Here is a 25254-nt window from a genome sequence, read left to right on the forward strand (position 1 = left end):
CTTTTACTCCAGTGTACAATAAATATTGTACAACACTTACAAAATAAGATTTTTGAAATTATAAAAAGTTGATATCTATACTATATATTAAAAGGCGTTTACAAGAAAGTGTACGTGACACGTGGCGCTCTGCTTATGGGTCATTCTCTCCATGTAATATTCATCTACATAAAAAAAATGGCAAACATGGTTTGTGTAAGGTTTGAACTCATGACCTTGAGTTTAAACAATAAAGCTTTTACCACTAAGCTATTACATGTTTCATGTTATCATTACAAAAAATTATATATAAGTAAACGTTAATGTTATTAATGTAGTACCCCGGGGCATCGCCCGGGCCTAAAAACTCGTTATGAAATTATATATTGTGACTAATCCAACAATATTTTCGATAATAACATTGATTACTATATATTGGTATATGATTAATGACAAAGTAAAAGTGACAAGTAAAGTAACGGAGGGAGTATATATAAAAAACATATGTAAATTTAAAATATGGTAGAGTATAACCATTAGATTTTGAACTTTCTCAATATATACAAGTACATAACAATTTTTAGTACCTGTGTTAAATAGGAAACGGTGTAAGGAATGGAGGGAGTGGTATTTATTTTATTGTCACTAAATAATTGGTTGCTTTAACGTGTAGCTTGACAAATTTATAGAGTTTTATAGGACTTTCTATGAACTGAAACTTAACAATGAAAATGTCATCTTATCTAAATTGTGAATTTTGAGATGAACTTTTCGAGAGACCAAGGTGGTCTATTGAGATTATAAGGTTCGTAGTAAATGGTTAATTTCTATTATAGTTTATATGTTTAATATGTCTTAGGTGATACTTGTAATTGCCCAAATTGAGAAGTTAATAAAAAATGACGGTGCCTTAAAGAGTGAAGCATATACTCATAAGTCATAACTTATGTTACCAATTTTTTCATTTTAAATTGTAAAAGACCCGCATCAACCCTATTAGACATCGTTATTTTTTTTTTCTTGTAGTTATTCAGAAACATCTTAACCGTACAACCGTGCAAGGAACAACCAACACTACTCGGTATACTTTTTGCTAATATGTTCAAGCCCTTCAAGGTACAAGCACAAAAAGAAGGAAATAACCTTCGTTGTACCATTTCGGTTGTACGTACATAGAAGATTGTCGTTTTCAAGCATTTGAGGGAAGAGAGTAAATGAGATGTCTTGTACGAGTATATAATAAAGTTATCAATTTTTTTTTCCGCCCAATTCCTCCAAACTCCAAATCAGGTGCTATAATTTTTTTTCAACTTTTTTAACATAAAAATTTTGAACATAAATATCGTCAAATATACGCGAGTTATAAAAAATTATCCACTATAAATCTTGTTATGTTACAAAATTCACATCGAAATCAATCCAACGAGATTTCATACGATAAACTTGTTCTTTGTTTTATGACTTATGATAAAACTTTTGGTCAAAATAAGTAAAATTTTGTCAATTAATAATTAGACGTGACACTTCTAATTTGAGATTTTGAGATAATGAGTATTCCGTAGTTCGTAAACTTTAAAGATTTGTCGAAGTTGAGAGAAAATAAAATTCTGCAAAAACCAATAAAATAAGAAGAAAAGAAGAAAAACAAATGAATTTTCTCTCTCCTCAAACTCCAACTCGCATCTGTTCTTCATCTCCTTCCTCCTCACTACTCTCCATCAAAACCACCATTTTCTAGCTGCATCAACACCTCTACTCGGCGTTGCAGATTTTCAATTTGGCAGACTTCCGACCACCTCCCCTTATCCGCCGCTGCTACTCTCGGTGTTGACGACAGAGTATAGCTTCTTTTCCTCACCTATTTTCTTCACTTTTCTATTTTGTATCGATTATTTTGTGATTTTGTTGATTTTATTGGTATGTTTTTTTATAGATCCAAGTAGTGTTTATTCTCATGTGGGGATCATGGATTTTGCCTGATACGATTATACAAATTGTTAACTATATTCTGTTGGTTTTTTTGGTGCCTTTTTTTTTTTTTTTTGGCGTTGTTTGATGTCTAATTATTCTATAACCAGTTCATAATTACAGTTGAAAATCATGTTATTCTTTTTCAGTTTGTTTTTGATTAAATATTACGTTTTGGGGGTTGATTTGTTTTTTGTTTTTTATAAGAAGGGAGCTGAGCAGAAAGATCAATAATTTAAGGGCATATTAAAGTTTAGTTTGATTGAATCAACTTTTATTTATAATTTATGACTTTGATCAAATAAGAATTTGGGCATCTTATTTTGAATTTTTTTAATTTGAATTCTGGAGCTTGAGGAAATGAAGGTGGCGGTTGTTTTGTTCATGAGAAGGTAGTGCATTAGCCATTAGGTTAGATTTGAAGTTTTGAACCCCTGATGCCTTGAGAAGTTTGATGATTAACAAGGCCTCATTGAACCACTTCAACCATTTATTTCAGCCTAATTTCATAGGCTTTTGTTAATCACCCATTTATATTTGGACGGAAAACTATGAAAACGGCCTTTTCTCCTTGATCCCAGGGAGGCGCCCCTTCTGCCCCGGGTATTACGCATATGGATTTCGGTGAACGGTCATGGACTTGATCAGCATTTTAGCTTGATTGTTATTTGATGTGTGTTAAAACTGGTTTCGTGCGATATGGATGATTCCTTGCAATGGAGCATTGTATTGGCTGAATTGAAGATAGAAATGTACATTTAGGTCGTACCAATGTAACTGTAATGTGTATTAGTATTGTAGTTTTATGTTTTGAAGTTTGGACATGTCTTTCTGTCTCTGTTGGTTAGATCACAACTTAGAAAAGAGTTTTTTGTAAATAATGTGTAGTGGATTGAATGAGGTAATACATTTTACTTATATTATAAAAGAACTACAAACAAGTGGATGAGTTCAGTAGAGCTCTTTCCCATTTAAATATTGAATGCTCGTCTGGTTGTCTCCTTCTAATATTTTCCCGAGTTTCATAGTTGAAAATGGTAGACAAAGTGGAAGGGAGGCAATCTGTTATGTGTTTCCTTTGTATACTTAGATTCATTTCTGTGAGAGTGTAACTATTTTTGTGTGGTATGATAATATGCAGTTCCATTGTCTGCTTATAATCCTAATAACTTTGCCCTCAGGGAGGTTGTGTCAGTCTGCTCAGCATGAACCTGCAGCAAGCTGTACAGCCAAGAACTTCTGCCAATGGTTTTAATCGCCGCAGAGTTGAAAAAGAGAACAGCAGCAGGATGGAGATAAAATCACAGCCTGGCAAATCCAACCCCGATAGAGTGACAAGTGCAGGTGAAGTTCTATAATATAAGTGCTGTACTAATTAATCATTTACGGAGTACATCCTAATAATTGTGCTTTTGGTGCAGGTATTACAAGTGGCAGCAAAGGTGGAGGATCTGAGAGTCCTTCGCGGGACCGGCTTGTATATTTGACAACCTGTCTAATTGGACATCATGTAGAAGTCCAGGTCAAAGATGGATCCGTGTACTCTGGAATTTTCCATGCGACGAACGCTGATAAAGATTTTGGTATGTTTCACAGATGTGAATCATTTATATTTCATGCTTTTCTGCTATTAAAAAGCACTGCAAATTGACTTTTGTGTGGGCTTCTTATCACGCGTCTTGACATTTGCTTTTGGTTCTCACTCACAGGAGTTGTCTTGAAAATGGCGCGCTTGACAAAGGATGTCTCTCTTAGGGCGCAAAAGCTTACTTCCGATTCAGTTATCAAGGCTCCGTCAAAAACTCTTATAATACCAGCTCATGAACTTGTGCAAATTGTGGCTAAGGTCTTCTTCTGTACTCTTCGTCTATTTTTAGATTTTATGTATATCAGGGAATGGAAATACAGCAGTGAAGCCCAGTTTCTTTTATGTTACAGATTTTATTTTTATGCCTCTGTTTTTTGACTTGCCTGATATTTGATGATTCAATCCATTTCGAGTATGCTGGCTTGTGAAACAAAGTATACCTCTGATTATCTCAACCTTCATGATTTTCTGGCAGGAGGTGCCTGTTACAAGGGATGGATTGTCAAATGAGCTACAAGGTGAAAGTAGGCAGGATATAATGTTGGACTCTTACATATCTCATTCTCGTCATGTTGAGGGGGGAAGAGAGCTTGAGCCCTGGCTGCCTGATAAGGATGATCCCGTGTGCCCTGAATTGGAGAATGTTTTTGATTCTTCTTGGACTGGGTAACTATTGCATTCATCTTTAACCATTTTTGTTTCAGTTTTTTCTTTGTGCTCTCTTAAGTCTTTGGGTAATTTTTAAATACATGTTGTATTGCTGCTTCTCTTTAGCAGCTTTTTTTTTGGGTTGATTTAATTCCTGACACAAGATTTTTTTTATCTTCTTTCAATAGGAGCTGGGATCAGTTCAAGGTCAATGAGACACTGTTTGGTGTAAAAAGCACATTCAATGAGGAACTTTACACTACAAAACTTGAGAGGGGCCCTCGAACAAGGGAATTAGAGGAGGAAGCTAAGAGAATAGCTAGGGAAATTGAGGGTGAGGAAACTAATGACCTTCATTTAGCAGAGGTGAGGTGGCACTGAATACAGTCAATACACTGCTTAAGTCTCTTGATTTATGCGACACTTAATTAGTTGGTTGATTGTATTCTATTTCAGGAGCGTGGTGTAAATCCTTATGGCAGTTTTGATATTGATGAAGAAACAAAGTATTCCGCAGTTTATAGGGGTGCTGATGATAGTGGGTGTGCAGACGAGGATGTATTGTTAAATTCACGGGATGCAGAGACTTTTGGAGATTCCACTGGTCCTGCTTTTGGCAGATCCTTTGCAGATGTTGCTAGCGGAAAAAGTGGCAAAGGCTTTGAAGGAACTAGAGTGTCATCCCGATCATCAATGAAGGTAAATGTTTTATTTGCTATTTTAGTTTCTCTGTAACTTGTGATTGATTATGGTGTAAACGTTAAATTCCCCCGGAATTTTAATTTTCTATCAGGTAAAAAAAACTTGTTTAATACGATTATTCAATTACAACGACAATAGAATCTGATTTGGGAGTTGAGAGAGAATGACGTACTTTGATAAGGAGACAAGTGTGGAACATAGCTTTTAGAATCTTGAAAACCACGTGGGTGTTCTTTGTTGGTGGTTACTCACTTTAAGGCTTCATGTTTTAGTCTAACGGCTCTCTTTGGAAGTATATAAATAGGAAAGATGTGACAATATGTAGTACATATTCTTGCACATTGGGTGTGGTTTCAGGCTCCCTTATTATTGTAGATATGAATTATTAAATATAGAGCTCTTAATACCTCTTCGCTTCCTTTCCATGAAGTAGAAGATGGTCGTCCCGTTGTTGTCCCGTTTTTGGGTCAATTGGAAACAACCTCTCTGCAATTGCAGGGGTAAGGTTGCGTACGTCCGACCCCCCCTTACCCCGCTTCTTGCGGGAGCCTCTTTGAGGCAATGGGGTAATGATAATGATAATGAATGAGAGCTCTATTTATATGCTAGAACACCCAACTATTTCTAATCATAATCAGGATAGTTGTGCCAATATTTGAACACTTACCTTTTGCTCTAAATTGCATAATTATAAGATTTACCTACAAATTGCTACCTTATTTCTTAGCATGTATAAACTTCAACATGATTGGCAGTTGAAAATTTTCAACTTGCCAATGTTGTATATTGTTTGAGAATACAAGCCGCGGGAGTGCAGGTCTCAAAAAATTATTATCTGGCCAAAAGAAAAGAAAAGTTTCAGGGCCTTCCAAGTGTGGACAAGGAATTCCATGGCATTATAGTCAAGCCACTAATTCCACAATGCTCCACTAAAAGGGTGTTGCAACTGTACAAGTGCTCAACTTCCGTCGATTCTTGCATATGCTATTCTTATGCTCCAAATAATTGTGAAAATGCCTCATAAGAACTTTTCTAACTCTTTATCTTTTTCATTCATTTTGAAGAAAATAATGTTGGTTTTGTGGACATATTTAGAATTCTCCGTCTTATAAAAAACTCTAATTTTGTGGACATCTTAAGCATTCTGGGCCTCTAGTATTTCGCGTGGTGGCGTTTGTGGTTAGAGTGGAATCACTGTGTCAGGCTGGGTGATTGGAGAGAGGAGGCAAAAGAGAAGGTGGCTGGAGAAAGGAGAGAGAAAGGAGCAGGAAATTAAAAGTATGGTGTTAATTAATTTTTTGATTGGTTTAATTTAGTGGATTAGTGGGTTAATTAATGTATTAGGGGTTAATGACTAACAGAGCTAACGTCGGTTAGTCAATAAGGGCATTTGATACATTTTCGCAAATCTCTGGGGTATTTGGTGCATTTCCGAAAACATGGGGGTATTTCGTGAAATTTGTGAAACCTTGGGGTCATTTCATGAAATAACCGATTCAACTACTTTTTTCATGGCTTTAATTTGAGCCGTAGATCCTACCTGAGAAACAGAAATACCCACATAAATAGCCGATCTAATTCCAACATTGAATAGATCGGCGGATAAGAATATTCGTCCATCTGTAATGGAAATTACATTAGTAGGAATGTAAGCCGAAACATCTCCTGCCTGGGTCTTGAGTATTGGTAAAGCGGCCATACTTCCTTCACCTAAAAGAGAACTGATTTAGCGGTCTTTTCCAAAATCCGTGAATGCAAATAAAAAACAACTCCTGGATAAGCTTTAGTCCAAGCGGTCTACGTAATAGAAAAGACAATTGTCGATAAGCTTGTTTATAAGGAGCGAGATACTGTAATGTAGCGGGGGGATTTCTTTTTCCTATGTCATCATATACGACAATATTTTTATTTGTAGGATGTTATAGGTGGATCTTTAGTTCTCTTTATGTTATATCCGCTCTATTGTTTTTTAACTTTTTCTTGATCATAACAAAAAAAATTGGGTAGAAGGTAAGCTCTTTTATTGACACCCAAAACTGAACAAGACTATGAGGCCAGAACCCAAATTGCCAGGTTCACACCGGTTTACTACTTGGACACATTGAGAAAACCTCAATTAGACAGAAGAGGCTAAAGCAATTAGAATGCCTCAACCGGGCTAAGTCAGTACTAGAAACTTTCTTAGGCATACAAGCTCTAACTCTACGCTTTACATTTTTGTTAATTAGCTTGACATCGTAAAGGACAGCAGGCACTTTCTTGTTCCAGTACTCACTCCTTGAGCTGCAAACTTGGTAACTACAGGCTCAAACTGCAGCATGACTCACAGCTTTCCTTTAGAAACCCCGTTTTGCAAAATTGCAATATAGTTGCCCAAAGGAACCATCTGCATTCAATGGCACAAAATAGGCAACTCATTTTTGACTGATGATCAGGGCAGAGCTCTTAACTCTTAAGTATTGAAAAAGAAGAAGATGAGAGCTAGTTCAGGCTGTTTTGCACAATTGGTGCAGCTGGACACATCATTGACTTCTGTTGCAAACAAATCTGCAGCAGTGCCAAATCTACCAAGCACAACTAACCAGCAAATGAAGATGGGCTTTGAAAGATCCAACCTGTTCCAAACCCACCTGTGCTAAGGAACACACTATCATAACAATTATTTCAGATTGGGGGGGGGGGGGGGGTGTATTATACCCTATGCAGAGTTTTGGGGACACAAACCATGTCTTTAAGGAACCTAGAGCTATAATGATCATGTTGTCAGGCTGTCATTTTTAATTTGCTGACGAAGTCAGGCCTAACCTTTTATATGCATTAAGCATTTTATTTATTCAAGCTAATTTTTCTTGTTTTTGTAGTTGTATAAGAAGCTGATTTATCATTTCATGGTAACCGTGTCTTAATATTTGTTGCTCTCTCTGGGATTTTGTTTGCTCCAATTTGAGTTTACATTTTCTCCTTTACCTTTGGGGGGGGGAATGTCTGTGGGTGTGTGTGGCTGTATCTTCTTCAGCATTACTATGCTTATCTTTGGGAACTGATGTCTTTGAGGGGTCAACTTTGCTGGTGTATGCAGGACGAAATACACCCGGCCCAGTTTAATGCGAGCCAGGGTTTCTATGGTTCTGGCTCTTTGGCGTCCGATCATAGTGCGAATCTTATTGATAGATTTGAAGATGACAACAGGTCTTCTTTCTCTTGTTGAATTATGTTATTGAGTTGAGAGTTTCTTAACTTGGTCTCTATGGCATAAATAAGTTAGTATGTAGTGCACTAGTTCTGTAATACTGATATTTCATTCTTCACTTTCTGAAATCTTTTGTGCATCACGGTCTTATTTTAGGGTGCAAGAAAATTATGTGGATGACCAAGGAGAAAAGATTCTTGTTAAGGAGACTGTAAGAGCACATATGTTGAGTTTTTTTTAGTTTTTTTTTACTATTGTCATAATTCATTAATTGCTGAGTTAACTTTTTTGTAAATTTGTCCTTGTTTCTGTTCTGATTTGTTCTTGGTTTCCATCATGCAGTTAAGTGAGGAGGTTTACATAGCAAAAACTGATGGTGAATCAGGTACACATCTGTTTTTGGTTGACATTTGTTCTTTGTCTTGATCTACAGACCTCTGTTGCGAACTTTATTTTTCTTATGATGGACTGGGCGGAGAATCCTTTTTCAAATTTCAAAGAGGGAATGATAAAGGGTAGAAAGAACAAAAGTGAAATATATCAGTGCTGTGGATCTTAAACTTTTTCTTATGCCTCATTGCATAGCTATTATGTTTCTTACTTTCTTATGCTACTTGTTTATACATTTAAGTTTCTTGTGTGCTTGAGCTTGACTACTGTGCGTTAACTTCATTTGTTTTAGATCTTATATTGATGACATATAGGTATGGTGCTCACAACTCTAATTCTCAGGAAAAAAAAGCGAGTAAATTTTAATAAATTATGTGGTTGTTTGACATAATGATTTTCCTTTTTAAGTCGAAGAGTTTTTGAATCTGGCCTTAGTATGCTTCTCTTCCTCTATTATTCCTTGTATATATTGACTCAGATTTTGCGTCGCAAAAGTTGCATGTACCTTGCCTCTTTTCTATGCATTTGTTTGGTATCCTTGATTCTGGGATGCTTTATTCTTTTTTGTTGTCTGGATGGCCTAGCTCTAATTTTCATTTGGAGGTACTTGTGCACTCTGTTTTAGTCTACTTCACGATTCCTTGTTAGGCCCATAGTATGTGCAAGTAGAGGCTTATTGAGCTTAAGGCTCACAGAGATTTTAGATTATGGGTGTTGTGGATAAAAAGAAATATCATATTTTGCTCAGCAGATCTTCTATTTGGAGACTTCTTGGGATAGAAAGGTGTTTCTTGCTTTGTGGTGTATTTCTGAGGGAATGTCCTTTTCTTTATTTACATTAAGTTGGAGATGTTTTGTGCCAATTAACCTAATTCGTAAAAAAATGGTCGTAGAAATTTTTGGAATAAAGAGCAGGGGAGAGAAGAGAACCCAAAGAATTTAGAGGAGATGAATACAACGAACATAAATATAGAGTTTACAAGCATCTCTTCCAAAAAGCTCCCATAACCAGATTTGTTAAAATTATCCCTGTGGACCCAAAACTTCTCTTTCAACCCTCTTTGAGACAAACTCTCCCTTAGACGTTTGGACCAGTCAAACCTATTTTTCCCCCCAAACCTCTTTCAACAAAACACCTCCACTGTGTAAATTATTTTATATCCTTTTGAAATGATCTTAGTTTAAAACATGAATCCTTAGTTTTATAAAATAATCACCTTGTCATTTGTATCTATTTGAGATGGAAAGCACTATTGGTTATCATTGCCGGTTTTCAATTTTTAGTCATATGAATACATGAGAACAAACAATTAATCATAGTAGTATTCATACTTATTTTAATAGCTGACAACAGAAATAAACCCCATTGCTGGAATTAAGGCTTCTACTGCTGTTGTTAACAACACAAAGGAAGAAGATCTTTTAAGAAGAGAAAGAAGTTTGTTTGGCACAAACTAAAATATAGATTGGAAGTTCTTTTAGAAAGAGAAAGAGAGGATTTTCTTCTATAATATCATCAAATTATTATTTTATGTTGGCGTTTGGCTGCTGTAATCTGTATGCGCAATTTTTGTGCTTATAGGTATCCCCAAAAGATCCGAGATCAGAGGCGCAAGCCTTCCCCACTAATGAAGCTTGAGGTGGTTTTTCACAAGCACGTCCTTATCTTCCAAGATAGAGGGAAAAATGTGTCGAAAATTGTTTAAAAGACCAATTTTCTTAAATTAAATCTTTCCCAGACATTATGATTCATAGAAATCGTTAGGCCATTGCATCATGTTGAATACCGTCCCCATCTAACTAAAATTCCTATATCAGAAATTGCACTTTTAAGGTAAAAATTGGAGGCTGCCATACATCACAAGTGATGTATGCTCCCATTGGCCACTGGTGGCCGGCAGATGATCATTTTTACCTGGTTTTCTCATATTCCAATTGTCTAATTAAACTAGAAGCTTAGAACAAGTCCATGGCCTCTGCCTTTCTCATTTCTCTTTTCAAGATGGGTCTTCCTTGGAAATCAGGAGTTTGATGGACCATAGCTGTTGTCTTTTTTTTGTGGCAAAGAGAAACCTAAACAAATTTAAGACTCTGGTGGTTTTTGATTAATTTTCACTAATAGTTGAGTCTATTGTGGTAGTACGTTGGCTTATTCGGGTTGTCCTTTTAATTTATAATTACCTTTTAATTAATTTATTGAGTACTCAGAATACTGTGCGTTTGATGCTTGGCCTTATTTAAATTTGAGGGGAAGTTAAAAGTTTATTTAAGTAAAGATTAAAGTTATGTATTAAGGTTTTTGGGACATGAAGATTGGAACTGACTTTAAGGAAGATCTATGATATTTATTGGAAGAGAAATGCAGATTTGGTCGTCTAAGAACGAAATGAACTGAGCAATTAATTTTTTGGATTAGCTTTGCTAGTGTAAATTCTAACATCGTCAAGCGTAACGAAGTAATATCAGTTGAAACTTGAAAGTTAGAGGTAATTTGAAAATTTTCAGAGCAGAGAGTTGGGGAATTCTAATTAATTCCAAATGATGATGTTTCTAGAGTTATATGGTGATTTGACCAACTCTATACTTTTGTACGTACAATTCTAGAGTTCATTTAGTTTGAGTGCCTTTGCTGAGCGTAAATTGATTTTTGTCCTATTATGCAGCTAATTTTTTTTTTTTGGATTCATAAGGGGCAAAGCCAAAGTAAAGAAAAAGAACTGAAAAGAAACACACAAAATAAAAACAACCAGCTAATTAATCCTAGGGAGGAATGAACCGTGGGAATGCAACCCACGAATGTCCTCTTCTAGGATCCTTTTAAAGGGGTGCAACACGAGGACTTCCCAGGAGGTCACCCATCCTAGTACTACTCTCGCCGGATCCGGTGCATTAGCGCTGGTATGATCGCACCCTATGCAGCTATTTAAATGGTGAACAAAGATAAAAGAGGAGGAATGAAAAGGAATGTTTTTTTTAGGTATCTTAATTTGAAGTTAGTTGTGTTGATGTAATTATGAAATGCAAGGATATGGTTCTTTTACAAAGAATGTCAGTAAGGGGAAGTTTAACAGGTGTCCTCCCTTGGTGATTGGGAGATAACACTTGATGCTTGAAACTGGTTGTGGTCCGAGGACCTCCTAAGGCATTTGATCCATTGTTTGTTGATTTGGTCACCCATACTAAACCTCAGTAGATAACTGTTTATTTTTTTATTTTTTATAATAAGAACTCAGTAGAATACTCTTAGGGGGCGTTTGTTTCACCAAAGGGAAAGGAAATGACATCAAGAAAGGAAAGAAGGAGAATGGAAGGAAAAAGTGTTTGATTTTATAAGTTGTTTGGTTTGGAGATAATAAAAATGTCTTCCTTCTACTTCTACTTCTACAACCACCACCACCATACTAGCCTTCCTTCTACTTCTACAACCACCACCACCATACTAGCCTTCCTTCTACTTCTACAACCACCACCACCATCTTCCCTCCTCCCCGTCCTCTCTAACCGTCGTCCTCCTTCATCGCGCGCTTCCCCTACCCTCCTTTGTACCTGTCGCACCATCATTTGCTCTTCTTTAATTCTTTCCTTTTCTTTTTTTTTTAAAAAAAAAAATCCGCCTTTACCTCTTAGATCTAAACTTTTGGTATGTAATTGAGGGTTCCGGTTGGTTTTCTAGGGTTTGGAATAGGTTTTGGGGTGGGTGGGGGTAGGATTTCGTGGGTGAAGGTGGGCTTTCAGGTGGGGTGGGGTTTCAATATTAGGTTGGTTTTGGGTGGCTGCGATGGAATTTTCAGTGGTTGGGAAGGGTTTCGGTGAGTGGTAGGAGGTTTTCGGTAGTTGGTGTTTTGGGTTTCTGGATGGGTTAGTAGTGTTTCGTGGTGGTTTGGTAAGATAGGGTTGTGGTGGGGCGGCAATGTTGGAGGTTTTCGGTGGTTGAGCATTTCCGGTGGTCTGTCGTTTCCAGTGAGGGTGTTTGCAGTGAAGAGATGCCAATGAGGGTGACGTCGGCCGTAGATTTGGGAGCGAGTATGTGGTGGTATTTTGGTGGCATAAGAAAGGGAATGGAAATATCTGGGTGGGTGGTGGGGAATCAGAGTAGAAGAGTTTGGGGGAAAGAAAGGGGCAAAGGGAATGATTAAAAAGACATTACAAACAATAATAAAGGGAATTAGCTGTTTTCATTCTCTTTCCCTTTCCTGAATACCCCACACCAAACGGCCCCTTAAAGTCTTAATGGGGGAAACACTAAGATGAAAGGTATGGGTATAAGGAATAAGGAATAAGGCTCACTTCAGGGATATTCTCTGCTTTTTCTTGTCGATGACAATGAAACGTTTCTGTTTCAAATTTTCGTACCTGGTGTCAACCAAATGACTCTGTATGAATGATATAGGTTTGGATTTTTTTGAAGATTCAGAGCACTGATTTTTCAGCAAATGTCCATCTATTATTTAGGGTTCCTGCGTAATAGTTGGAATATAAACATGTTAGTATGACTGCAGGTTAACATTGAAGGTGTTATCTCATTTCTTTCATTGGCTAATTTATGCCACAATAACTTTCCAACCAAATTATGCTCCACAAAGATTCAGGATAATGGTTGAACTTGTTTTTCATTAACAACCCCGTGGACAAGTCTATCTTCTATAGTATGGTATCTCAAGCTAGCTTTTGGGTTAAGGCTATTTTTGCATCTTAATGTTCTTCTCTTACGAAGTTAGGAGATTGGAATCTTTATTGTATTATGAAGTATTAATTTACCTTTCATATACTACGTATGATTTTTTCTTCACATTTGTGGTCCTTCAGCTAGATTTGTCTTTGGAAGATTTTGAGTTTTGACAAGTGATTTTTTTTTTTTTTTTTTTGTTGTTTGAATTTAGATCTTACTCATTGTTGACATGCGTATTTGTAGATTTACGATCATCGTGGAATGCTAAGCGAAGTGGCACGGAGAAGGCCAATATATCCTTAATGACGGCGACAACTTCAGATGTGAACACAAAAGTTGTAGAGAAAACCAGTTCTGGTGAGCTTTTAGAAGATAGGTCTGGCAAAGTGCATGTGCTTACAGAACCCAAAAATTCTCGTGGACGACCAGGCAGTTCTGCATCGTCTACTTCAGAGACTGGAGCTGCTACCACGGCCCCTAGTGGTCCTGCCCTAACACCTAGTTCATCCATGGGTTCACTGTCTTCAGAAAAATCAACATTGAATCCCAATGCAAAGGTTTTCTGTACATTCTTCTTCATTATTATTGATTTTTTGTGAAGAGATCTTTTTGGGGTGCATGTCCGTTTTATGACTGCATAATTATGCTTTGGGTGGATCACTACTTCTATCTACAATCTACCTCTGCTTTACATAGGTCAAATTTTTGGAATGATGCATTCAAAATTTTGTTTGTTTTATTTGCAGGAATTCAAATTTAACCCCAACGCGAAAAGTTTTGTTCCATCACAAAGTCCTTTAAGGCCACCTTCCCCAGTTAATGATGCTTCTTTCTATTTTCCAAACACGATGCCTACAGTGCCTCATATGCATGGCATGCCAGTTGGTATTGGGGTGAGTATTTGATTACATGCTTATTGTTTAGTTTACCTTAAAATTTGTTTCCTCTTCCACATGTTTATGCCTCTTATATCCTCGTAGTTTTTCGTTGTTTTACATTGAAAAGGAAGATTCGTTGTTTCACAAGAACCAGATTATATATACAAAAAATTAGATGCACAAAAATAAAGAGAGAAGGGCAAAATAGGTTTTACGTGGAAAACCCCCTTCACAAACTAGCAAGGGAAAAAACCACAATTGCTGCTAACTACAACACCCACTGAATTACAACCCAGACCTCTCCAAAACTCTAATCTAGAACCTAAGAGTGTTTATTTTCTCTCATTCGTTGTTTTACATTGAAAAGGAAGGTTCGTGCCCTCTCTATATAGAGTCTGAAATCCTATCCCTTCTCCAAGTCGAGAATATTATCTTCCTAAACTAATTACAACTATTTAGGAACGTCAATACTAGCTCCTAAACCAACTTAAACTGGGGAACACCGTGGCTTGCTAGCAAACCACATTGAACTTCATGGACAGACTACATGGCCATGTTGTTGATGTACACGGGTTGTGTACCTTAGTATTAGCTCCCACATACATATTCATGTGGTTTAAAGCACTATGCCACTTCTCTTTGATTTATATCAAAACACAAATCAAAACCCACCACTTGTCTTCGGCTGCATATAACCATGTTGGACTTGTTGGGCTTGCCATATTTAATATATTCTTTGGCCTAGCCTTAGTGAAGCAAGGAGGAAGAGGGTGTATTGAAATTATAGCACGACCTTCATAATTTTAATGATATTCTTTAGTTATTTGGAAAAGGGTTCTTTCAAGAAAAAATGAGAAAGGGCATTCTGCCAAATAGAGCTTTATCATAAAATCTTTTTTTCCATGGGCATTTTGAAATGTAGAATTCATTGATGTCTTTGGAGTCTGGAGGAAAATTGAAACGGTAAAATTAGGGAAGCAAGTTTCTCATCTGTGGTCACTGGTTAGTAGGTCTGCGTTTGGAGGGATATTGCATCAGTTTGCCTTCGCAGAACTTATTGACTAAAAATTAAAAAAAATCTAATATCGCCTCTGCCTTCTTCACCTGCGGGACAGTGTAGTGAGGTTTTATGTATTTGGTGAGAAATGATTGATGTGTGAATGTGTGATGAGGCTATGTAGGATTATATTAGCCCAAGTGCCACTTTTATCACTGGTAATTAGGATATTGAAAGAAGATACATGGGAGTGGTAATTCATCATTGCGAATATTTACATGAGTCATGTATAGTTGCGCAGTTCTGTACCATTCAACCTAATTATGGCCGTGCATCAGAGAGCTTACCTTAATCGAGCATAGTTAAAAAGAATGGGCTTAGAAGGTACTCCCTCTGTCCCTAATTGTTTACCCCATAGGTAAAATGTGCTTTATATTAAGACTTTGGGCAAAATTTTGTTAGGAAGTGGGGGTATCCTTGTCTTTTACACTTTTACGAGTCTATGCAAGTGGAGTAAATGGTGGGACCATGTTACTATATAAGGAAATGGGGCAATCGTTAAGGGACGGACTAAAATAGTATATGGGGCAAACAAATGGGGACGGAGGGAGTATCTTTACTAATTTTCTTTTACTTTTTGGGATTCCTTCACTAACGCATTGTGTAATTCAGTTTGCAACGAGATTTTATGCAATTGCCTTGATCACAGTCATGAACTTTTGTTGTTTTTTTATACTCTGACAGGTTGGACCATCCTTCGTTGGGCCTCAGCAAATGCTTTTTAATTCTCAGGCTGCAGCAATGCAATCGCCACAAGCATATTTTCCTGCAAATGGCCCACAGGTGAGCTTCGTACCTGCTAAATAGCAATTATGTAGAAATTTCTCACGTAGGAGTCTTTGGTGGATTGCTTATTACTCCTGACATTTTTGCAGTATGGACAACAAATGATTCTTGGCCATCCTAGGCAAGTCATGTACATGCCAGGCTACCCTTCGGTATGTTGATTTTGTTCAGAAATACTTCCTCTGTTCTTTTTTAAATGACACAATTATTTATGCACGTTTGTCAATTCACAATTTCAAACATTAATATCTTTAGTTATGGATAAAAAAAATATACTTCCTCTGTTCATTTTTACTTGCAACGTTGGTCACTTTCACGCATGTCAATGCACAACTTTGATCATTATTGTCTTTAATTCTTTTTAATCAAAAAATATAAAAAGTTAATATTTTGAAAATACACATTAAGACGAATCTAACAAGATCTCACATGACTATGTTTTATCTTACGTATAAATCAACCAACAATTATCAAAGTAGAATGTAGTGTAAAAATCTCAAACGTTACAAGTATTAAAAATCGGAGGAAGTATAAAAAGTTGATATTTAAAAAATATTTATTGAGACGAATCTAGTAAGACCCCACACAACTATGTTTTTTCTTAAATATAAATCATAAAAGAAAGTCAAAGGAGCTTGTATGAATACTGTCCAAAACCCAATTGTGTCATATAAATAAGAACAGAGGAAGTATGATATATGACGAAAGAAAGATGTTCCCCCTGTGTCAAGTTAGCCCCCGTTCACTGCCTTGAGCGTGCGAGTGAACTCGGATTTTATTCTTATAAAACACTACTTATGTGATGATGTCTGTGTTTCTCATAGGAAATGCAATACAAAGGACGGGATTATTAAACACTTTGAGGCCTACTACTGCATATTCAGTGGAATTGCATTGTGTAGAACAAATAACAGAGGATTCAAGAAGAAATTTCAGCAAATGATCTTTTCTGAGAGACCAGGTTATGGGTGGAAAAAATATCGTGTTTCTGGTAGTTTCACTGATCATGCATTGTATTTCGGTGTTCCATTAAATTAAATATAAATCTCGTTTAGACAGCTTGTGCTCAGATCGCCTTAATTATAGATTTCTTTTAGGACCAATTCAGTATAATCAAAGTGTTATTTCCCCCCTATTTTCTTTAATCTGCTTATTCAATGCTGATTTAGAAATAGTTAGGTACTTCATGTTGTGGATTTTTACGTATTTTCTCAAGTTAGTTGCTTGACTGTGATGATTTTATAGGACTTGTCACTCATGTTTGTCTCCTAAATGTGACAAGGTACACATGACTGGCTACATTTTTGTTGATAATGATGGAAAACAGAGAATTAATAGTGATAAGTTGCACCACATGATATGTCAATGATCATAATCTCTACATTCTAAAGCATAGTTCCTTTTTCATGTTGTCTGACTAGAATTCTTTCCTGTTTTTTTTGGAAATATTCCGAAAGGAATGACTTCATTTTGGGGCAGAATGGAGGTTTATGGTAGTTGAAGGTGTTTAGAATAGTATTTGAGTGGCGGCAGGAGCGACAGGAGGTGGGTGGTGACTGGTGAGTCTGGTGACTGGTTAGCTAGAAGTTCTGAGAAAAAAGTGCTTAAAATCCAATGTGAAATTAAGAAATGAGACAATTTGGGGCAAAATCAGGGTGAGTTATCCCTATTCTGGAAGGATTTTGGAACCAGATCTTGGAATAATGTGGAAAAAGACTATAGTAAGTCTGGCGGTGAGTTTGAAATTCCACGATTCACTTAGACTCTCTTAAACCAAATTGAATAAACCACATCATCACACTTTACCTACTTAATTATGTTTATTAGGAGTTTAGTTGAGTCTGCGTTGGGTTTGTAGATATTGTGTAAAAATGGGGAGAGTATTTTGTGGGCCCGCATACAGAAAAAGTAGGTTAACGTTAGTGGAAAGCTAATGTGACAAAGTGTGGAGTTTGGGTTGAGTTTGAGGGATAACCTCACCCTAACATTCTGAGACAGAATCAAAGGAGCCGACTTCCTTTGCCTTCTCCGAAACTTCTTGATCGGAAAACAAACTGACACGACATGAACCGAATGAATCCTAATCAATTTCTTCTCAATCAATCATCATTGTGTACATAGATGAACCCTAATACAGTCAAGTCAGGATAACATGAGCTGGTTTTTTATTTGCAGTTAGGAGCCTTGGTATTCTTGACTTTGCTTTGGATCCGTAGCCAAATTGTACGTAAAATGAACTTTGTTAATCCAATTGTTATGACATTGAAAGAAATGTGTAACGATGTAAATCTAGATCGTTAAAACCTTATTATGTTCTTGTAGGCATTAAAAATGTGATAAATGGCACGTCATTATTTTTTGTCCCGAAAAAGTCAAATGTTGACTTTTATTATTAAAATGTCAGATAAATTGTTTAATTTGGGTTATAAATCATATAGGCCAATTTTAATCAAATGACGTTCATTTAATAGAAGTAGGATATTTAAATGGGTTGAAGAAAGGAGGCCCATTTATTTTATCAGAGGGAAACCCTAAACATATGGGGAAAGATATAAAAAACTCTATCCAAGTCATTTGTGTCACACTGTACGTAGTATACAAAAACCTATTACTCTCCATAGCACACAAGTCGACATCAAATCTCGGTGGAAGAACAACAACAACAAAACAAGTTATTACGGTTATGGAGATCGAATCAGTGGATAAACACATTAGAGATTGTACCCAAATACAAAAATCAATAAAAATTAATTTGTTTACTTATTTTGAGTTTATTACTTTGCAGACTCTTAAATTTGTGTTTACAGTTCTACATACTTTCTTCTCAAATCCTTATACCTCTCTACTGCTGAAATTTCAAAGAACAGAAGGATCAATTTCAGAGTTTCGGTTGTCAGATGAAAGTAGCATCTGTAAAATGTTTTCTTCTTCGCATTCAAAAACAGAGAAAAACAGAGAAAGGGATCACATCCCTGTTCTGAAAAAACTCTTTTTCATGTTTCTTCAAAAAAATACAGGCTCTCCTAATTGTATGGTAGAACTTGCAAAATATAAACAACCCCACGAGCTTGAATATCTTTTTCATGTTTTCTATAATTAAAAAAAAACTTAATTACGTTCTTATGTATAAGACCAACTTCTTACCAAATAATTATATTTTTTAATCAAACAGTTAACCAATGTGATCAATCATGCTCTAATATTATTAAATTTTTACTCTCTTATCAAATAGTTATAGTTTATAATCAAATAATTATCTTTTTTAGTCGGCCAAAACCCATACATAGAAACTTTTACTTGTTCCTCAAAGAGGATAATCATGGATGCGGCAACTTTTGTGTAAGATCGCCTTACCGAAAAGACCGATTTGATTGCTTAACTAATTGGTTTTATTGCTTAACTATTTTGTTTCATTGCTTCACTAATTAGTTCCATTGCCTGACTAATTGGTTCCAGTGCTTAACTAATTTGCTCCAGTGCTTAACTAATTTACTCAAGTGCTTAACTAATTAGTTCCGTGCTTAATTAATTGGTTCTATTGATTAACTAATTAGTCTCGTTGCTTAACTAATTGGTTACATTGCTTAACTTATATGACAGCAAGACGGTCTTTTGCGTAAGACCGCCTTATAAAAGTTTGTAATCATGGATGAAAGCTAGACTGTTCTTTTAAGGATGCTAAACACCCATGTATTCTCTTTCAAAGGGAGGCCATTATAATCAGGTAATGTTAACATCACAAAGTTCATACATGTTTTCTGAAGTGATCTGACAGAATTTAAATTTTAGTTAATTCTGGAGAATTTTTGTAGAACATTTGAGAAATTAGATCCAAATATCAATCAATGCAACAAGCTTTTATTCAGGCAACATCTGAATTTCCTGATAAATCACTTGGAGATCAATTCAACACATGAAGTCAGATTATTAATCTTATAAAAAATTTCTGAATTCAATTCTATATAAAAAAAAGTAACCAATTACAACCTTATATTTCCTTTAGAGAACTTCTTTTGAGCCTCAGGAAACAAAACTACAGATGAGAAAATACTCATACAGTATGCCTATATATATATAGCTAGTCCATATTCTTTTATTTGCCATTTTTTAGGCTTAATTAACTACAAGAAACAAAAGAGTGTTCATGAGTGTATATGGACTAATCTTAGAACTATGATCCAAGTCCATATTTGAATCCTAATTCTTTAGATTTTCTGGTGAAGTGGTGGTGGCAGTGGTGGATTCAGTTGGGTTGCTGGTTGTTGTGGTGGTGGCGTCAGGGTTGCTGGGTGCATTGTCAGGGGTGACAGAGTCGGCAACGGCGGCAGTGACATCAGCAAGCTCTCTGCTGACAGGTGCATCAGTTGGGGTTGTGTTTAACCCCAAAGTGTTCTTCACTACATCAGCTGCTCCTGTTGCAAGGCTCTTCACTTGCTCTCCTGTCTGCATGTTTCATTATAGATAATTCAAATTTTAGATCAGTAATCTTGTGTTTAGATGACTAATTACACTTTATATTTTCAAAGTTTTTTAATTCATGGAAAATTAAATAGAACCAACTCAACCAAAAGGTTAAGTTGATGGTTGAGGCCCCAAGATTAGTTTTATTCTCTATCAGTTTGTTTGTAGACAGAGGGAGTACGAAATAAGAACGTTTATTTGTAGGCGGAGGAGGGAGTACAAAATAAGAATGTTTATTTGTAGACGGAGGGAGTATGATATACTTTCTTAGCTTCAAAATAGTTGTACCATTTTGACTTTTACGTCTGTCAACGCATAACTTTGACCATCAATATGATATATTAGCAAAACTATAAAAAGTTGATATATTTAAAATATATATTGAGACAAATCTAGTAATATTTGTTTTTGTGTATTAGTAGAAAATTATGGTCAAAGTAAGATAAGTGAATAGTGTCAAAAGTTAAAATGGTGCAATTATTTAGAAACAAAAGTTAAAATGGTGCAATTATTTAGAAGCAAAAGTTAAAATGGGACAATTATTTAGAAACAGAGGTAGTATATAATCGTTCAAGTTAGGGATGAGGTTAAAGACTTGCCTGTTGAAGAATCTGAGTGGCCTGTTGAGCAGTTCCAGATGCTGCAGTACTAACTTGGGCCATAACTCCTTCACTCTTCTCCTGCAATGTTAAAACACGATAAACGTAAGGTATATGTTATTAGCGTAAAAGATAAAACGTTGCAACTTAAAGAGAACAGAGGAAATATTGGCTAATCATAATATTATACCTGAGCTTGGGTAGCGGCGTCGTTGGCTTTGTGGCTAATTTCTTTAGTTTGTTCATTGACTTTGTGGCTAATTTCTTGAGTTTTTTCATTGGCTTTGTGGCTAATTTCTTGAGTTTGTTGGTTGGCTTTGTGGCTAATTTCTTGAGCTTGTTGGTTCATTTCTTGAGTTTGTTGGGTGCTTGCCATTTTGTTTGGTAAAAATGAAATTAGAACAGATGATCTAGAAGTAATTATTAAACTTGAAATGGTAAATGTAATTTGATGTTTTCTCAATAACATGAATTTGTGTTGTATTTATAGTGATAACCAAAAGAATTAATGCAACTATTTTGGGCAGTTTTTCGCATAATTTTCTATTAACAATTGGATGGTAATTAATGGTCTTAATCTGTTGCGGAAAATAGGATTTCAATGTTAATTTTTAAGCCATCATTTGACCTTTTCACTCAAATTTGAAGTGTCAAAGTATTAATCCTTGTGTATGTTTTTTGGTCAAATCATCCATAGTTAAATATAGGGGAGATTATTATTAGGTGGATCAAGATTATCACAATATTGATTTTGAATCCGCTTTGTTAAATATTTTGTAATGTGCTTTTCGATATCGATTTTATGTGGTGGCAAAACATATGTTGCAATGATGTTATTGCGACGGAGAGAGGGAAAATCGTTATCCTCATTCTGAGGATAGAGGGCATACATTACCCCTAGAGGATAGTGGATAAATAATACTTCTATCACTTAACTTATACGAAGTACAATCATTATATCATCTTATATGCTCTCAAGGTGGGGTTGGCTAAATCAAGAACAAAGAGCGTCTATTTTATACAATTTGCTAAGCACAAATTTAGTATTTTATTTGATAATAAATTCGTATGTTATTAGTCTTACCAATAAACTAGTAATACTGCCAAATAGACTTTCTGCCTTATTGGTACTCACAAAATCTTTCCATTATTGATACTACTCCCTATCATTAACAAACTAATCACCAATTCACTACCAATAAAGTTAGTTAGCATCCAAAATGAACGCCCATAATTGTTGTCTAAGACTTCCCCCCCACACCAAGGTCCACCACCACCACCACCACCACCACCACTAACACCATCACCATCACCACCTCCATTTAACGAAATCAATTTCTATATAGTTTGTTGGAATCTTTTCAAAAAGGGACAAGTGTCATTGCCCCATTTACTACAATTCGTTTATAGAAGAGTTTAAGAGAAGGGATGATTTTATCATTCCATGTTCACAAATATATACTGGTACAAGCTAGTTACAAGAGAGCTAAATAAGGCTATACAAGATATGCGAGACTGAAGTCAAGGTGAATAATACGTAATTGATATGTAAATAATATATATACAAATAATATCCCTAAAATTATGGAATGATATATGCAGGATACCCGTTGGTATAGACTTTGATTATCATCATAAGTCAAACCTTATTACGCTCCCTCAAAATGGTCGGCCAATTTGAGAGACCAATTTTGTTAATCAGTGCATTGAATTGTAGACGAGGGAGACGCTTCGTTAGTGCATTCGCAAGTTGGTCATTTGTTGAGATGTAAGAGACCCTAAGGTTTCCACTTTGAACATTTTCTCTGACGAAGTGATAGTCAAGGGCTAGATGCTTCATTTTTGAGTGGAACACGGGATTCGCACTGACATAAGTAGCTCCTGCATTGTCACAGTAGATAACCGGAACCTTATTAATTGTGTGATGAAGTTCTTGAAACAGATTCTTTACCCATAAGACCTCAGCAGTAGCGGTTGCAACTGCTCTATATTCCGCTTCAGTGGAGGAGCGAGCGCGAGTTCTTTGCTTCTTAGAGGTCCAAGATATAGGATTTTTGCCCAAATAAACAATGTAGGCCGTGGTAGAGATGTAGTCGTCTCGATCACGAGCCCAATCCGCATCTGAAAAGGCATGAAGAGTGAGAGGGGAGTCTTTGTGGATAGTGAGTCCCATATTTATGGTTCCACTAAGGTAACGTAGGAGACGATGAAGGGCCTGCATATGAATTTTTGTTGGTCTTTGCATGTATTGAGCCAATTTGTTTACTGTGAATGCAACATCGGGACGAGTAAGACTCAAGTATAGAAGACTACCAAGTAGTTGGCGATACTCCGTAGGGTAAGATAGCAACTCACCTTGAAGAGTGAGAGGTGGATGCGTAGCTAGAGGAGTTGTCACGGATTTTGCCTCATCCATATTTGCTTTACATGTACCTCAGTTATATATCTTTTATGACTAAGAAATAACCCTTTTTGGTGAGGCATTACTTCAACACCCAGGAAGTAGGATAGGTCATCCAAATCTTTTAGGGAGAAACGTGCAGCAAGAGTTTTGATGAAAGACTCCAAAAACTGAGTGGCATTGCTCGTAACAATAATATCGTCAACATAAACCAATAAGTAGATTATATTACCGTTGGTGTGAAGAGTGAATAATGAAGAATCTGATATGGTATTTTTGAAGCCCAACTGCAGCAAATATTGACGTAGTTCGGTGTACCATGCCCTAGGGGCTTGCTTCAAGCCATACAGTGCTTTATTTAATTTGCACACATAAGAAGGTTTGGTAGGATCACCGTAACCCGGAGGTTGGATGGTGTAAACGTCGTCAGTGAGTGTGCCTTGAAGGAAGGCGTTGTTGATGTCGAGTAGACGGAGAGGCCAACCTTGACTAACAGCTAGGGATAAAATGAGTCTGACTGTTGCAGGTTTGACTACGGGACTGAAGGTGTCACTGTAGTCGACGCCCGGTCTTTGATTGAATCCCCTTGCTACATAACGGGCCTTGTATCTAACAACATTGCCATCTTTATCCTTCTTTATTCAGAAGATCTATTTGCAACCTACCACATTTTGAGATGTTTCAGGAGGGACAAGGTTCCAAGTGTTGTTTGTGACAAGAGCATTAATCTTCTCATCCATTGCTGCCCTCCAAACCGGACTTTTTAAGGCTTGAGTGATATTTTTGGGGACCTCGACAGTGGATGTTTCGGTGTGGAGGTTAAGTTTGGTGATAGGTTTTGTAATCCCATGTTTGAGACGAGTAGCCATTGGATGAGAAGGAGGGGGTGGGGGTGGGGTAATATGTGGTTGAGGTGGTGATTGTAAGAGAGGTGTATTGGGTGTAGACATTGTGTTTGAGTGGGCAGCAGAGATTGGTTGAGATGGTGATAGTTGTGATGGGGATAATGGTGGTGTAGGTATGGTGTTTGAATGAGCAGCGGAAGGTGATTGAGATGGAGAGGCGGGTGGTGTTTGCGTTGGAATTGTAGTAGGGGAAAATAGAATAGGCAACTGTAGGGGTGCCCATTCCTCTAAGGTTTGAGAGGTAGGGAGTAGGTTTGTGGTTTGTTCGGCAAAAGGGAAAATGTGTTCTTGAAAGTGGACATGACGAGACACATACAAACGGTTTGTTTGTAGTTCCAAACAATAGTAGGCACTTTGGGTGGGAGCATAGCCTATGAGAACACAAGGTTGAGATTTAAGTTCCAATTTGTGAGAGTTGTAGGGTTTGAGCCATGGATAGCAAAGACATCCAAAACTACGAAGCTTAGCATAATTGGGTTGTACGCCGAAGAGTTTGGAATATGGTGAGTCGTTGTTTAAGGTGGGAGTGGGAAGTCGGTTTATGAGATATGCAGCAGTAGAAGCAGCATTAGACCAATATGTTAATGGCATTTTGGCATGGGTTAAAAGAGAAAGAAGGGTCTCGACAATATGTCGATGTCGTCGTTCGGAGTTACCATTGTGTTGAGGAGTGTGAGGGGGTGTTGTTAAATGTGATACACCATCAATTGAGAGGTAGTTGTGTAAGGCTTCATACTCTCCCCCATTGTCTGATCGAATAAAGAGTTTTAAGAGGTAGTTGAAAATACTTTTCCACCAAAGCTTTGTATCTAAGAAATATGTTCTTTGTGTCAGACTTTTGTTTGAGGTTGTAAAGCCAAATGTATTTAGTGTAATGATCAACAAAGATTACGTAATACTTAAAGCCATCATGAGAGTAAAGAGGAGAGGTCCATAAGTCTGTGTAAACATATTCAAGAGGAGCATTGGAGACAATAGAAGATGTAGAAAAAGGAAGTCGGTGACTTTTATTACAAGCACAAGAATTACAGTC

The 25254-nt window shown here is 36.6% G+C and overlaps 2 protein-coding genes across 3 annotated transcripts; one reads left to right on the plus strand and one right to left on the minus strand.

Moving 5' to 3' along the window:
• The first annotated feature begins 1525 nt into the window (after window positions 1-1525).
• LOC110798293 (polyadenylate-binding protein-interacting protein 4) lies at window positions 1526-16990 on the plus strand. Of its 2 annotated transcripts, none has more exons than XM_022003472.2 (15): window positions 1526-1817; window positions 3129-3291; window positions 3369-3530; window positions 3657-3793; window positions 4011-4201; window positions 4372-4549; window positions 4640-4882; window positions 7965-8074; window positions 8232-8286; window positions 8418-8460; window positions 13378-13691; window positions 13881-14027; window positions 15754-15852; window positions 15945-16007; window positions 16680-16990. In XM_022003472.2, exons 2-15 carry the CDS (start codon window positions 3153-3155, stop codon window positions 16707-16709), a joined length of 1911 nt encoding a protein of 636 aa, XP_021859164.1. In that variant the 5' UTR covers window positions 1526-1817; window positions 3129-3152; the 3' UTR covers window positions 16710-16990. The 2 variants fall into 2 exon arrangements, with proteins under 2 accessions (XP_021859164.1, XP_056698795.1); XM_056842817.1 differs by having other exon boundaries at window positions 1582-1817; window positions 8232-8300; window positions 8417-8460.
• A 2789-nt stretch (window positions 16991-19779) lies between these two features.
• Window positions 19780-21370, minus strand: LOC130459502 (late embryogenesis abundant protein 7-like). Its single transcript, XM_056826911.1, has 3 exons — window positions 21106-21370; window positions 20916-20996; window positions 19780-20298 (listed from the first exon to the last, which is right to left on the minus strand). The coding sequence occupies exons 1-3, from the start codon at window positions 21289-21291 to the stop codon at window positions 20053-20055; spliced, it is 513 nt and encodes a 170-aa protein (XP_056682889.1). The 5' UTR covers window positions 21292-21370; the 3' UTR covers window positions 19780-20052.
• Between the last annotated feature and the right edge of the window lie 3884 nt (window positions 21371-25254).

Source organism: Spinacia oleracea, chromosome 4 (genome assembly GCF_020520425.1).
Source record: "Spinacia oleracea cultivar Varoflay chromosome 4, BTI_SOV_V1, whole genome shotgun sequence".
NCBI lineage: Eukaryota > Viridiplantae > Streptophyta > Magnoliopsida > Caryophyllales > Amaranthaceae > Spinacia > Spinacia oleracea.